Source organism: Phaethon aethereus, assembly GCF_964289735.1.
Source record: "Phaethon aethereus genome assembly, chromosome: 17".
In the NCBI taxonomy this organism is placed as follows: domain Eukaryota; kingdom Metazoa; phylum Chordata; class Aves; order Phaethontiformes; family Phaethontidae; genus Phaethon; species Phaethon aethereus.
The window spans coordinates 1,364,910-1,380,833 of NC_138593.1; the positions used below are offsets into that span (position 1 = coordinate 1,364,910).

The 15,924-nt window shown below is 38.1% G+C and overlaps 1 protein-coding gene across 1 annotated transcript in view; it reads right to left on the bottom strand.

Moving 5' to 3' along the window:
- The window catches only part of KIAA1671, a gene marked incomplete at its 3' end in the record, with an annotated part of 62,315 nt that extends 48,297 nt beyond the window's left edge, over positions 1 to 14,018 (bottom strand). The window contains exons 1-4 of the mRNA XM_082007797.1: positions 11,847 to 14,018; positions 10,564 to 10,657; positions 5,549 to 8,752; positions 4,704 to 4,826 (exon numbers count right to left, since the gene is read on the bottom strand). Coding sequence (XP_081863923.1) covers positions 4,704 to 4,826; positions 5,549 to 8,752; positions 10,564 to 10,657; positions 11,847 to 13,453 — 5,028 coding nt within the window. The 5' untranslated portion in view covers positions 13,454 to 14,018. The remainder of the gene's footprint in view (positions 1 to 4,703; positions 4,827 to 5,548; positions 8,753 to 10,563; positions 10,658 to 11,846) is intronic.
- Between the last annotated feature and the right edge of the window lie 1,906 nt (positions 14,019 to 15,924).

The following is a 15,924-nucleotide window of genomic DNA, read 5'->3' on the forward strand; positions in this document are numbered from 1 at the left end:
CTCACCAAAGGACAAAAAACCCCCCAGAGTTTAATATAATAAAAAAATATATAACCAGGGACTTCAAAATTAGTCATGCCTACACCAGTTCTAGTACCAGAGTGCCCCGTTTTAACTACGCAAAGCAGCAATTTTGGTTTTAAACCATAGTTGCATTAAAGCTGGTCTGTTTCCAGATGGAGGCACAATCCCTTCAGCCCGATAGGGCAAGCGCAGTTACTTCTATTTGGGGGATGAGCCGCATGGCACATTCCACAGGTTTTAATTCACGAGACTCCTATCAGTCTTGATGATTTAACCAGGAATTGAGGTTTGTGACCAAACGTCAGAGAATTAAAGACCTGTGTCAGCTGTGGTGGAATCATTACCATTTATGAAAGACGATACTTGCAAACGTCTTCTGAAATTCAAGTGGTTCACCATAGCACGTTGCAGTTACAGTGCCTTCTAAGGCAGCACAGAGTGCGTAACAACCCTAAGTCTTACAACAGGCTACAAAACCAGAGAGCGTTCTTATCTTCCAGATAGTTGCAGCGGCTCGCAGTAGCTCAAACTGCATTTAGGGTCTGAAGGAAAAGCCCGCTACAGCAGCCTAAGGCACTAAGCCATGCAGATGGGCGCCCTGCCTGCTGGAGCGCCTGAGGGATCTGCCGCTCATTCTGTGAGCTAAAAGCCCGGTTGTCCACAGCGAACGCAAGAAAAACTTTATTTTTATACCTATACTGTGATGCAGCCAGGGCAAAAGCACAACACACAAAGTATTTGACTTCATTAAGAAGTAAATATTTTTAAATGGGCAGGGAAAAGTTTTGTCTTCTCCATACTGTTAGCTCTAGTGAAGCAAACAGGAAAATATTTATTCATATAAATTCTATTCTTTTCCTGAATTCTCTATTAGGTGAATGCTTTTGTATCTGAAACTATTTCCTTCTTTACTAGAATCAGGCTATATCAAAGAGTGAAAAGGGAAAAGAAAAAACCTTACATTGGAATAGAATGTTTAAGCACTAAGCTACAATTAGCAGTAATGTAACACAGTCACTTGTTAAAAAAAATACTAACAACAAAGCTTACAATCACAAACTTATTCTAACCTCCACGAAAAAGAAAGGCAGGCCAAAATATTCACACAGAAGTCATAAATACAGAAGAATTTCCCTTGCTTTTCACCTGTATTTTTGTCACTCACGCACCCTGGAAAGCAGAAGTCCATCTCCGGTCCTAACCCAAAGGCTGCGGCTCTCCGTCTGACTCCTGCTGCGCAAGTCGCTTTCTGAACAGCTCAGCAAAAGGCAGCCAAGAGAACCCTAAAACATCCAACTACACAGTAGCAGGATAGTTCTGCAGATCGTAACGTGTTCTTCAGTACATGAGACATGTAATGTTACCGACCGCAGAAAAAATATACTCTAAGAAAGCTGTCAGTCTTCAAAGATCTTCTCAGTTTGAAGGTTTTAAACTGTGACACCTACACAGTCTCAAAGACCACCACATTAAAATGCAGACTTCGTTATCCTCTATTCTGGAACAGCCCAAATAAATAAGGGAGCAGTTCCAAACTGTGATATTTCTATTATTCATGGGGAGAGAAACCATCTTTTCAGGTTGTAGAACACATAAAGTACACTGAGACACTGTAGCCCAACTCTTCCTCAAACTCCAGCATATAAATCAGTGGTAGTATGATAAGTTCACACTCATTAATTCACCACAGTCCAATACATTCTTCATCATTAATTTACCACAATCTTCACAGGTGCTGAAGTCTGTACAGCTACTGCTGTAAGTACAGAACGCTTTTCCTTTCCACCAGGAACATTACCTCTTTGAATGCTGTGATGCTTTACCAGCCTTGTAATACTTACAGAACTGAAGATTTTCTTGGTAAAAGACATACAGAGAAAAGTATCACCCATAGTAAACACACAGATGATGGTAGTCTAGCAATGATGCTGGAATCTTAAAAACAGTGTAAAGCTTTTGTAAAGCAATACAAACTCAAAATAGCTAAAAAAAAAAAAAGCAATCTAAATGAGTGTTAAATCTCAAGAGTATCATCCTTCGCAACTTCAACCACCAATCCAATATCATCAATTGTATATTGTAACGGTTTGATTTCAAAGCAGGCCTGCATAACATTTTGAAAAATAACCTCATTGAAAGTAGGTTCCCTAGAATATAATCACAAAGAAATGACTTCTCCAGAAATAAAATTATACTATTGCACCTTGCTTCCATTTAGAATTGTGTTCATCCATAAGAGTCTAGTTCATTAGCTGTCCTGGGAAACTGCATTCAAGTAGTCGTTTATTATCACAGGCAGATGGGAGATAATGCAACAAATACATATTAATTTAAGTTGGTTTGGCAATTATCAAAGAATACAGGACAGTTCATTACACAACTTCAGTAGTGAATGTGAATGAAGTGAAACTTTTATTCTGCAGTAAAAGTAGCAACTTGCCACTTTATGCACTACAGTCTCATTAGAAAGGTAACGATACCTTGAGTGACCAGTGCTACGTACTGTAGCATATTTCTTGTCACTATGCCATGGGAAAAAGCAAGTAACTTCACAACTAAACAGATAGACATGAAACTCTTCAAACAAAACAGTGGCCGTTTTGTTTCCTCGTAATCCTCTTTCAAAGGTGTACTAAGTGGAACACAGATTGCATTCAAATTCAGAGGAAATATGACACTTAACTGTGACTCTTCTGTGGATTTATCTTGACCTCTCGCATCCCTCAAACTCAAACACAACTACAACGCGTCTCTCCACCAGAGGGAAGTATTGAAACGTACTGATGAGAACGGTGATGGCACAGCAAAAATCTTTGTATTTTCTCCAAATGAAAACAAAGGTATTCGTCTCGGGACAGAAGAAATAGTTCAGTTTTACATAATCTTCTGCGATACCTATGTGGGGCTTTGGAAAACACGAAAGCGAGTTTTCCACCTCCTGAATGCATTTAAAAATCGCTTCTCTGCACCTGCTCACTCACAATTTATATGCACGAAGGCCAGACTGCCCTTTTTGCTACCATGGCACTGCAGAACAACAAATACACCACGACTGGGCTTTTCAAAGCAAGACAAAGGATCTTACTGAATTCCAGTGGATGCCGGACATGTGAATTTTCTCTTTTAGTGGGGCTGACAGCCTTCCTTTCCTGTCTCAGGCTACATCTTGCCAACAACATCTTTACATGTTTGCACCCTAAGCTGATGGCATATAACTACTTTTAGGCATTGAATGACAATTGCCAATTGTGTAAATAACCCAACTTTCCCCTAAGATGAACATTCAACCTGAAGTCCATGCTAAGAATGGGAAAGACAAGGGAATGTCACAGCCCTTGGATACCTTCCATGAAGTTTTAAGACTAGAATTAAAACATGAGCCTGTTTCCAAAACTCCTGTTAGGAAACTGTTTACAAAACCCTTACAGGTTTGGGTGTTTTCTTTTTCTTCACTAGAAGAGAAAAAAGAACTCACTCAGTTCCTTTCCTTTTTCATCTTTTTGCCCCTCCTCTATTAAAGGACTGTAAATAGCAGTATGCGTAATTACTAAGACAGGACCTCTGCAGAGGACAATACATTCAGTCACCACATGAGTGTGCTAGCAGACTAAGAGGACAGATGAGATTTGACCTTGGGACAGTTACTATGAGAACATCTTTTAGTCACCCCTTTTCCATACAAGTGGGAGAGTTTTGAAAAGATGTGGGACATACAGACTTTCAAACACTGCAAAGAATGTATGTGCAGAGTTATAAGAGTGCACTCTGATGTGACTACAGATTATTCCACTGTATCAAATCTGTTTCCATACACAAGGTTATAAAAAAAAAAACAAACACAACCACCACACAGCACTTGCAGTGGTTCAAAACAAGTTGTTCCAGTAAGAAAGGATTTCAGTGGCAGCAGCAATGTCTCTCTTCAAATTGTAGAGTTCTGTGCTGTTGATGTGGTTTTCAAGTCCTTTATGGTCCACAGAAAATTTTGATATTTTATTTATTATAGAACTTTTGGAAGATCCAGATCTTTGCTTTGTATTTCAGAACAACATCTGGACACAGGATGCTATTTCCCAACATAAAATTCATCTGTGGGCTAAAGTCAGGAAATGCTCCTGCAACTTAGAAGACTATCACCCAACAACTTTAAGTGGGAATTTACCCCGAAAGTATGCATACTGGAGGCAAATCAGACTACCTAAAAAGTCAGCTGTTATTTTTCACTGTGTGTTGCCTACAGGAAGAAAGTTAAATCCATCATTTTTCAGGCTACGACATGGTTCTATTTGTCTGCACAATTTTCTAGAAAAGACTTCTCTGGAATCTAACCAGTTTTCACTATCCAAGCTAAGAAACAAACACAAAGCATAACGATCTAGACACATCTTAAGAGTTCAGGAATAAAATTCTTTGCTTAGAAAGAAAAATTAACAAGCTGCATGGTTACTGCTTTGTGTTTGAAGATTTGGCATAGACCAGTGTGGTGAATCCCAGGAAGAAGCATTCTCTGCCAGTTAAGCTCCACAGAAAGTGCATCTGCTTCTTCTGCTAGGAAGACACATACTTTCTTTCACAGCTATTTGCAAAAAGGAAAACAGTGCTGAACGGAGTAAGCCAGGCTGCATCTCCCTTATCTTTCCCCTAGCCCCTGCCCCAGAACCTCCTCCAGAACAACATACCTTCCCGTTATCTGCCCTTCTGTCCTTATAGAAAACGTGGCAGCTTCTCCGAGTAGAAACCAATGAAAAGTCTGTTCCATCTGTTTTGCCTGAACTCTGCCTGGTCCACTCTTTCCTAGAAACCTGTTAAAGTAAAGTTATATACATTATTACTTATATACGCATACACACACACGTATATAAAATGCCCTTTTGAAAAAAAAACCAAACAAAAAACAAAAAACAGAAAAAACAGAGAAGTCCAAAGCTGAAAATGCAAAATGAAAAAACATTATAGCCATCAATGTCCAACTGGCTACGCATTAATGCATCACTGCCTTAAGTGCATCACTTCCATTTCACCAAAGTCAGTATCGGCAGTGAAGTTTCACATACAGATAAGATCCATTCACCCAGTTAAAAAAAAAAAAATTTGCTTCCTTCAGGAAAAAAAAAACAACACACCAACAGAAAGAACTCCAAAAAGATCACTGTTGACAACTTATAAAATAAACCCAAACTACTGCTTTTCAAATAATTATAAAATTGCAGAGTTAACAACTTAACATCCTAGGTTTGTAATGTTAATAAAGTAATACACACGCATTTTGAAGGGTTTTCAAGCTCTCCATGAAAACATCAATAAATATTTATACACTTGAAACAAAAATCTAGTAATCTAGTACAATATAAAATCCTCAAGAAAATACAACCCAAAAGGAAATGAACTCTATTGAAAAGTATGTATCTGCTCACTGGCTGCAAAGTCACAGCTCCCACTGAAAAGCGGTACAGAGACATAATAAAAGCTTCTCCTCACTTTCAATTTTAGTTACAGGAAACACTTAGATCCCATTTGGCAATACCTTTTTATCCTCATGGAAGAATGATTCTGACTGAGATGTCATCTTCTGTTTCCATCCATTATCCGCACTTTCCAAAGGGAAGCTTTGCCTGGATCGGTATAGATCCTTTCTTCCCCTTACTTCTTGCATAAGCGGTAGATTGTCTTTTCCTTGGCGGCTCTTTTCTGAATAGGATCGTCTTAAATCTGGGGGTCCAATTCCTAAACCAGATGTGTAGTTCTTCCAATCAGTGTTACTTTTCACATCAGAAGAGTTGTTCTCACTCGCGTTACTTTTGTTCCTCGTTATATAGCTCCGCGCTACATTTTTGCTCCAATCACCTTCTGGAGACATCTCCAAGAACTGTTCTTTTGTGAACAACTTCTTCTGTAAAAAGCCATCATCTGCCTTTACGGACAACTTGGAAGAAAAATTAACTTCCAACCTTTGGTCTGTACCAACTGCATTTAGAGGCTGTACTTTGTCAATGACAAATTTTGAACTTTGGTTCCTGGAAGCTAAGTTCACTTCTTCATCATCCTCATCAACAATGAAGGTTTTCTTCCTAGGGAACTCCCCGGGTGAATTTACAAGCTTATCTGAAAAAAAGCTGCTAGGATTTCCCCAGTAAGGAGGACTGAACTTTTTGTCTTTGGACTTCTGTTGATCAAACTCAGGACTACATGATTCCAGTTTCTCTTTGCTCTTTTCATTTAAAATTAATTTCTCTTGCCTGTGATACTCTCCTGCACAGTCATCTTGTTTGTTATTAACAGAATACTGATCTGATCCCTTCCACTCTTTCCAGCTATAGGAAGAGGTCGTCCTATCTGACACATTTCTTTTGTTCTTTGATTTCTCTCTACTAACTGAACTGTGATCTTCAGAGAACTTGTCTTGAATGTTACTGGCCTTCACCGATTCTTCTTTATATTCTGCCATAAGTGCATCAATATCAAGAATTTGGGATCTGTAACCATCCTCAGCCTTCCTTCCAGATAAATCATAATTATTTTCACTACTTTTTTGGGGCACTGGTTCACTGTCTTCATGGAACTGTGCAAAGTGCAGGGGGGATCTGGGGTCTTGGTAAGAGGAGACTTTTCTTCTGCTACTTTTGAGATCAGTTTGAGCTGTATTTTCCAGATCCTGTCTTAACAGGAAAGCATCAACATCTATAATTTTCTCTTTAGAATGATCCAGACCTCTTTCATGATACTGTTGATTATCTTTCCTAGATACATGAAAGTTACCAAATGCAATGCTTTTGGAAAAAGTATCATCTTTGTCATCTTTGACCCAATTCTTGCTAATATGCACTTCCCGTGAGTCTTCTCTACAATTCGTACTCGTGATATTTTTATTTGGTTGCTGCAATAAAGGTTTGGACCTTCCAGGAAAAACAGGGTCCAGATGAATTGTTGCTCCCTCACCTGAGCTAGAAACCGTCTTAGTTTCACTTGCACTAGGAGTACCAACAATGCCTTTCTCTTTCTTGTTACCAGGAATCTGATAAGTCACTGCAAAATAAGTTGCCTTTGGCTCAAAGGCAGAACCCTGATTTTTCAAATAACCATCAGGACTGCCAAGACCAGTTTGGTTTGCCTCATTCCCTTCCACCCCTTCTTTGCTTTTTTTGCTTCTCTTTTTAACTGAGCCTTCATCCAGTTGCAGTGAATCTGTCCGACTCAGCCTTTTGATATTCTCAGGAGTGAGCCAGACAACTTCTTCTGTCTTCACAGAATCCTGAGGCAATGTCCTCCTTCTCCACCTTTCAGAAATCTTCGAGTCAGAAACACTACTTCTGGTTCTCCTGACTTTTTCTTCTGGATCTATTACTCTGATTTTTTCGCTGTTTTCATGAGCTGCATTATCTAAGCTAAAGTCTTGTTCTTTCCAATTTAGGTCTAGATTTTTCCTTAAATCAAAGGACCTTGATTCCTCTTTATTAATTGTTAGTATTTTCATATCAGGGTGGTGGCTACTGGAAGATTTACAAAATTGCCCGCTTGAAAGCACTGAAGACAACTGGACCTCATCTTTATTTAAATTTGTTGAAATAACTTCATGATCAAAGTTGGTTCTGAATTCATAGCCATCTGTCCCATCTGGTCCAAAGCTCCTCTTCTCAGAAGAGCATTTCATTATATTAGACCTCTCTGTTTTATCCATGGAAGAGATTTCACTCTTATCATTTTTAATTTCAGAATGTAGTTTGTTTAATTTTTCATTCATTCCCAAATATTTACTTTTCTTTGTAGAATAAAGTATTTTCTCAGCTATTAATATCGGATCAGTTTCAGTTTTCGCAGAATCTTTTTTCTGTTCAGGTAAAGTGCATTCACTGGAGAAAAAATCAGTAGGTTCTTTCAACAAAGACTTGGTCGTAAAACCTTTTGTGTCTGTAGCTTCTGAAATAATGCTATCTTCTTTCAAGTAGAGGGTTTTACTATTTGTCCTAACCAGCTGACCAGTGTGTAAAACATCCTCATCATTTTTATTCTCTTTCACAGATGACTTTCTAGCTCTGAGTGTCATGGCCTTTTTTTCAGGAGCCATTGTAATGGCTTCACTAAGAGCTCTTTCACCACATGTCTGAAAGATTTCATATCTTGGCTCTATTCTTTGGTAAATGAGAGACTCTTCTGCATTTTTAGGAGTAGGTTTTTCACTTTTCTCAACCAAAGATTTTTCTAAGAGAATTCCTGGAGTCATTTTCTTGTCTTCACTTGAACAAGCTGGTTTTCCATTTTTTTCCACAACTGCTATAGGTTTTGATGGATCAGATTGCTTGTGATACTCCTCCTTTATACTAGTTGTTTCCTCCACTTCTCCCATCCACGATTGTCTGTTGTGCCCCAAAGCCACCACATCATGCTTTGCCTCAAGTTCATTATTCATTTTCAGTGCAGAATCAATTCCAGGACGATCAGCAGCAACGTTATGCTTCTGAACTTTATGGTCAAACATGGTGGCTCGGACAGTTTTAATGTAGGTCTTTTCCATAAGTGTGGTTGGTTTTAATTTTTTTTCCAAGTTGCTTGTGAATAAGACAGAATTTTCACTTTGCTGAGAAAAATGCTGACCATCTCCAAGGAAGCTTCCTTTTCTCTCTATCTGATCAGGTTTATTTGTTATTTTTAAAATCTGCCGTGGTTTCCAAGAGTTCCCACTAGCATGTGCTTCAGTGAAATCTGTGCTATGTGCAATCTTCATCTCTTTACTCTGGAACAAGAAAATGCAACAGTTAAGATAGTTTATTTAAAAGATGCGTAACAAAGTTTATTTTTAAAACTTACTTGCACCTACTCTGTGCAACACAGCCTGCACAAGTTAAACACATCCATGCTCTCTGAACACAAAATCCACTGAGACAAAGGTAATCTAAGCAAATGTGTACCTCCAGCTCCTGAATCTTGACTATAACAGAATTATTTCATATCTTGATTTTTACTTTTAATACAAGAAAGAAAAAAATGTAGGAAGTGTAGATACAGGACGTATGCATGATTCTGTGAGTTCTTGAGCTCTGATTTCACAACACATTTTAATCTGCAGTGAATTTATACCCACATCGTACTCCAGGAGAAGGCAACAAATGCAAAAATAGTACAAAAACTTAAGACGGTTCATAACCCCACCATCACAGAAACATTTATGAACACTTATGTTGCAAACCCTACAGAAATTCAAGTTCAAAGCAAAGCACAGAACAGCACCACAGGGATGTAGGCACCTTAAGAGGAAGTCTGAACTCCTGGGAGACACCAAATGTACTGTCTTTTCAAATATAGCTGTTCACTAACTAAATAGTTACATGGTCAGTAACTGTAAGGAACATGAAAATCTGAATAAACACCACAGCTGGAGCTGCTCAGCTAAGAAGAATGTTAAGGCTGAGCTGAAGTGAAAAGAGAAAGTGGAAATTAATATTTATTGCTAATCTTTACTATTATTTACTTGCAAGAAATACAACTAGCACCCTGAAAGCTGTTATTTTTAACATCTGTTGAAAAAGTATAGCATGCAAATAATAAACAGAATCAAAGAATATTCCTTGGTCCTACAAGAGTTAAATCTTTTTTTCAAGTTTTAAAATTTAAAATGTGGAATTGACTTAAGATTTTCTCTTTTAAAAAAAGCTGAAGAGTATCAGAAAATTAACCCTAACGACATTCATGAACAAAGATTTTAAAATCTGATCTACATTCTTCCAGGAATTCAAATGAATTTTTTTAATCTACTTTTATAGTCAGATTCTGACAACAGCACTTCCATTAATGGACGATTTTCTTTCTAAAACAAACCGATCTTCTTTAAAATTATACTAAACTACAGAAACTTTGTGTCCAGCTGATAGTTTCCTTACCATATATTCCTATCTTAAACCTAGACAGGAAAAAAAGCACAGCCAAGAACTCACAAGACATACCCTTAAAACAACATTAAATCTCCAATACTAAGAAGCAGCAGCAGACAAGTTAGTTTCGCAACACTGAAGTTGCTTGCTTAGAAACAAAGACAGCCTAACAGCTTTTACAGCAGCCAGAACTTTATGTATAATACTTTATTGTCAAAACTTCTAAGTTAAATGTTATTTAGGAGGCTGACGGAAACATACAGCATGCATTTGCTAAGGAGCTGTGACTTAGATGTAGAAATGCACTACACCAACACTATGCTCAGAGAAAATAAAGGATGATCACTGCACAAAACCAGAACAGCCAGAGTCAATTCACTATGGGTTTTCATGCATTAGAATTACCATTAAAGTAGTATATATAAAATATTTCTCACATATGCCACTGCATGTATTAAACAGCATGCATATTCAACTTTTTAAAAACTCAACAGACATGATACTGCCATACTGCCATCAGTGTGTCCCAAGGATAGACTGACACAAGTAAACCCATTAGGATTATGCCATTCTTAATACTCTCAATACCCATTTGCAAGTCATTAATTGACAGTGCTGTCTGCATTCTAAATGCAAATCTAACTGGAGACCACATCAGATGATGCCATTTTCTTACGTTTTGATTTTCTTGCATTTCATTGATAGAGTCGTTTGTAGTTTCAGCAGGTTTCTCAGGCTTTGCTTCGCTGGTTGATGTTGGACTCAAAAACCTAAGACAAAAGACTTCTGTCACTTCTAGTCCAGTTAGTTAGCAGGTACACTTTCTACCAAAGCAGACTGGTAGAAATTATCCAATAAATTATATTCTTAAAGGAGAAATGTCACTATTTCATAGTAACTGTATTTGGTGGTTTAATTGTATCTAGACCAAAGGATCGTTGTTTCCCAAAAAATGATTAGATATGCAGCTCATTGTATAGTATAAGGCTTTAGAGATACATGATGAGGCACAGTGAGAGAGATACTAATACTCTCATGCCTCCGTTGAATTTCTTTTCTTTATTTTGATCACAATGTTAAAAAGCCAAGGTTTGCTGAAAAATTGTACTATTCTGCTGTTCATAAAGCAGGTCTTGTTAGCCAAACATCTGCTGAGTTCAGTATGCGAAGCACACTTCCTTTACACTACCAAAAAACATTATCTTTCTTTCCTCATCCCTTTGTCATCACGTACAGAACATGAACTACCCAGACTAGTACCAGGCCCTGCAGTATGGCCGCAGATAGTATTGCTATGCACACAAAGGGCTATCTCATTCGTGTCACAAAGACATTTTTATGATTTTGAATAATCAATTACCCAACTTTGTACTGAGAGAATACGTTTTATCTTGGACCAAATCTCCCTTTACTGGAAAAGATTTTTTTGGTGTGGTTTTGGCATGTAAAAAATTAGCAGACCTCATATTACTTTAACAACACTGCTCATTGCCACAGCTTAGGCAGATAGGCAGAACAGACATCGTAGATATTTAGGCGTTAGTATGACTGCGAAGTAAGATTCCTGCCTGGCTGAAAACCTTATACGCTATACCACTGTCAAAGACATGGTAACCATTCTTTTACTTTCTCACACATATATAAACTTGCAGTCTACAATGCTCACCTCGATTTCAAAATGCATGAAATTTTAATAATAGATATATCGTTACACTAACATGCAAAGGCCACAATGCTGACAGCTTGCTTTTTTTTGCAGCTGTTGTCAGGATATATTTCATTAAATTTTCTTTTTTTGGGGTAGGATAACATGAGAGAGAGGCTCAAGAACAATACTATGTAAAAATAGCTACATTTAGTGGAACCAAAACATTTAGTTGTTTTACTGTACTGAAAGAGCAAGTTTTTACTGAATGAGATGAAGTTAACAGGATTAAATAGAACTTCTCAGCAACCTACATCTTTGTTAAGTCGGCAGAAAGTGGTCGTGATTGAAGTGACCTGCGTGGATTTCCTGGCTTAACATCAGTATTTTCTGCTGTCAGTTCTTTGATTCTCTGCTGGATGTTCACACATCTGTTTGCCTTCTCAGCAGTTGACAGGAGAAGCTCTGTATCCATTGAGGTACTGGGATTTTCTGAAGTAAACAAACTAATGTGTTTTTTAACACTACCTCTTACAATACTGTTCTCTTTTTCTGAGGAAGCTGCAGGGCTTTCACAGCCTAGAAACATATATGTTTCCTTTTGATCCAGTCTCTTCCCCTCCATATTAGTTCTGCTTTCACTAGTGATTTCATGGCTTCTTTCAGAACCATGCAAGTTAGTCGCTATTTCTGGTTTTGTCTCAATTGTTTCACCTTTAGATTTAAGCTTTGTTTCCCATGTGTATTTTCCATTATTTAGGGTGCCAATGTCCTGACTACTGCACTTCAAATTTGTTTTAGAGGAACTGCCTTTATTAAATTCAGTTTCTTCAGGTTTTGGCCGCATTTCAGACTGATCATGACAGCCCATGCCAGTAAAAGAAATTATCGGTACATTCTCCTTGCTTTCATGAGACGAACAAGTCTTCTTGCAAGAAGAAAGGTCCTTATGTTCAAACTTAGCTGTCAGGTCCATGGACAAAGGCCTTGGTTTTCTAACCCAGGATTTCTCTGTAGGAGACTTTTCCTCAGAAGGTTCTGCGGTCCGATGCTTTTGATCTCGTAATGATTCCAGAAAAATAGCAGACACTGGTCTATGTTTTGGCCTTTGCTGCACTTCAATAGAGAAATCAACTTTACTGTTGGTATTATTTGCATCATCATTGTTTTTCTCCCCCAGATGACCTTCATAAGCATCTTTTTTTTCACCAGTTTTGAGGGAGTTCCAAGAGACTGGTCTAAGACTGGAGGAAAGTGATATCTGCCTATGAAGAGACCCTTCAGGGTTCCTGGATGTCCCAGGTGGCTGAGAGGGTTTCTCCAGCTTCACGCTGCACTGAAGCTCTTTTGTTTCCATAGTACTAACTACTCTGTGGTCACCAGCAGCCCTTTTTTCTTGGGCCAGGCTTACCTTGGATTGCTCTGTGCCCGCTGTCTCAAAAAGAATGACAGTGTTTGCACTGGGACCAGTGTAGAAAGTCATGTTTGTGACTACTTCACTGCCAGCCTTATTTTCATTTTCAATTACTTTCTGATCTATTAGCGGAGGAACATTTCCACCTAATACTTTAACAGATGATGTTTCTTCAGTGGCCTTTCTAATAAGGCTACTTGATCTGAAAGCTGGAATAGGTGGTTTTACATTTGCAAAAGTATCCGACGATTTCTCTTTAGAAAAAGGCTTTGGGAAAAGTCTTGGCCTTGGCCCTAGCGATGGCATTGCTGCAGATCTCAAAGTACTCCCAAACTTGTTCTTCTCTTCGAGAGCTAGTGGTGCTGAAGCCTCCTTTGTCTTGTTACTTGCATCTGAAAGCACACTTACATACACACGCTGCGATTTATCCTCATTTCTGATTTCATTTAAGTCAGGTACTGTTGTCAAAGAGGCCAAAGTAGAATTTAATTCTACTCTTGTTGCCATAGTTGTAATTACACATTCAACAGAACTAAAGAAATCCAACAAGGAAAAAGAATCTGAAAAAAAAGAAAGAAAAAGCAAGTATTAATGTAGAGTCAGCATGAACATCAAATAACATCATTCTAATTTAAATTCATAAGGTAGCGAAACTCAGATTAAGGCACCTTTCGGATATGCTGTTTACTGAGTGTATCACATACAGAAAGACACATTGTTCCTCCTTTTCAAAAAAAAAAAAACCAGCAAGAAATACCATTATTCATTGATTAGGCCTAACAACCAAAGAATATCACAAAACCTACAAGAGCATCTGCACAGCACTGAGTCCCCATTAGTCAAGTAAGTTTCAAGGGTTGAGATACTTAAAAATAAAGAAATTAATTACTTTTTTGAAGCAGACATCTCAATGTTCAAAAAACATGTGGATTCAGGACATGGTTTAGGGGACATGGTGGCGCTGCATTAATGGTTGGACTTGATGATCTTGACGGTCCTTTCTAACCTAGTGATTCTGTGATTCTGTGAATGTTGACATACTAACATCAACTCCTTTTTACAATGTAAATAGCTCGCCAGATGCATTGAGTATGCACTTTCAGGCTAACAAAAATATCGAGATTGGTGTGACTGAAAGTGTTATTTGTTATCTATTAGCCAAGGCCTACAATTAAACAATGGAAATAAATGCATATTATACAAATCTCAAAAAGCTTTGCTACTGCTTACCATTATTTGCATTTCCTGCTGCAACCAATCTATACAACCTGATTCTCTTCTCATAGTGAAAACAAGATCTTGGTCACCAAGATCACATTAAGAACAGGGGAAAGTGGTCACTCAGCAACACTGATCAGACCTCTCCTGCAAATAAACAAAGAGTGTTCAGATTCAAGTATGGCACATACCCAGATCTACACAGGTAATACCCCATGAGACAAAAATCCTGAGTATTTTAAGGGAAAAAAAAACAACCTGTCTCCCATTTTGAAACATAAAGCCACCTGACTTAATTCTATAAAGCAAAAGAATGTTTATTTTTCAGACAGTTATTAAAGAATCAACAAGAAATTATCACCGAAAGCCTGAAAGGTATAACTGAAAGGTAAAGTGTAAATAATCTGGTCTGCACAACTGACAGACCAAATTTGAATATAGTTAAAACCACATTTCAATGAGTACTGTTTGCAAATTCAAGTGTTGTCAATCACTGGTTAAACACTGAGCTCTGTATTACTGTAATCTCGATTACTGTAATTTACTTTCTGTTGTAAATCTCCTTCCTGTGACAACAGTATGTGAAGTGCTAGCTGAGAAGCTAACCTTCAAACGGCTGATTTCCAATCAAAATCTGACTTTTACCGTGACGAAGCAGTTTTTCCAATATCTTGCCAACAAAGGCAGGGGATTAGCTTCGGCTTTAATTATATTCTTACTGCAGAGATGAGGGAAAACCAGCAGTAATTAGAATTTCAGCAACAAGAACTAACCTGAATTTTTCCTAATAAAAAGTATATTTAAATTTTGTACCAGATGCAGGTGGCTATGTGAGGTTAGCTGCATTTTTTTTTCCCCCTTTAAAAGCTGTCTTATTCTTCATTTTTAGGAAATTCATATTGTATTTCACAGTCTCTCATTCAGGGGCGCAATTCTGTGTTGCCACTCTCTTGACCACTTTTCGGCAGCCTTTGACGGGGCAGTCTTTGGACTTCTCTCGTCTGATCTATTTTGGTGTGTGTTTACCCTACAAATATGCCTATTTGTAAATTCTGTGGAATATGGAGTCCCCTCCATGTGAACATTATTTTAAAAATTGCCTTCCTAAGTCTGCAGTCTGGAAAAATGGTTATTCCACCTTCAGCTTCCCTTGAATAACTAACACCACACTGGCACCATAAATTGCAGAGCCTTATTTTTGTCCCTTGCATTTATGCCTTCCTCTCTCAGGCAGGCTAATGAACTCTGTTCACCTTGCCTGTTCCCTTTCATCTTCCAATCCACTTGAAATTCTGCCTCAACTGCTTACATGCTGTGATAGTCCCCTTTGAGTCCATGACCTCTCCTTTCCAAAACAGTCACTAACCCAATCAGCTTATCAGAATCAATCTGTGCCTTCCACAGTCTCAAATATCTTAAGGAAATCTTCCTCCTTCTCCCACTCCTTATTCTAAGAAACATCATTAAAATCTGATTAAAATGCTCTCACATTCCAAGGAGGCAAAGGTTTTGTGAAGAGCAGTTACACTCTAAAAGTAGAATAGTAACACTTGCTGAAAAAAAGGGCGATGCTAACAGGAAATACTGCAAAGCACAAAATTAAGCTGTAAAAACAGCATCTGTCTTTCAATACTTGAGACCAGGTTTGTTCATATCATTCCGTAGTTCTGTTTCTTTGGAAAAGAAGGGGGCACAGAGCTTCTTAAAAGGAATAAAACTTGATCCTCAACGGAACGCAAGGCAGCAAGTATACAATGCGG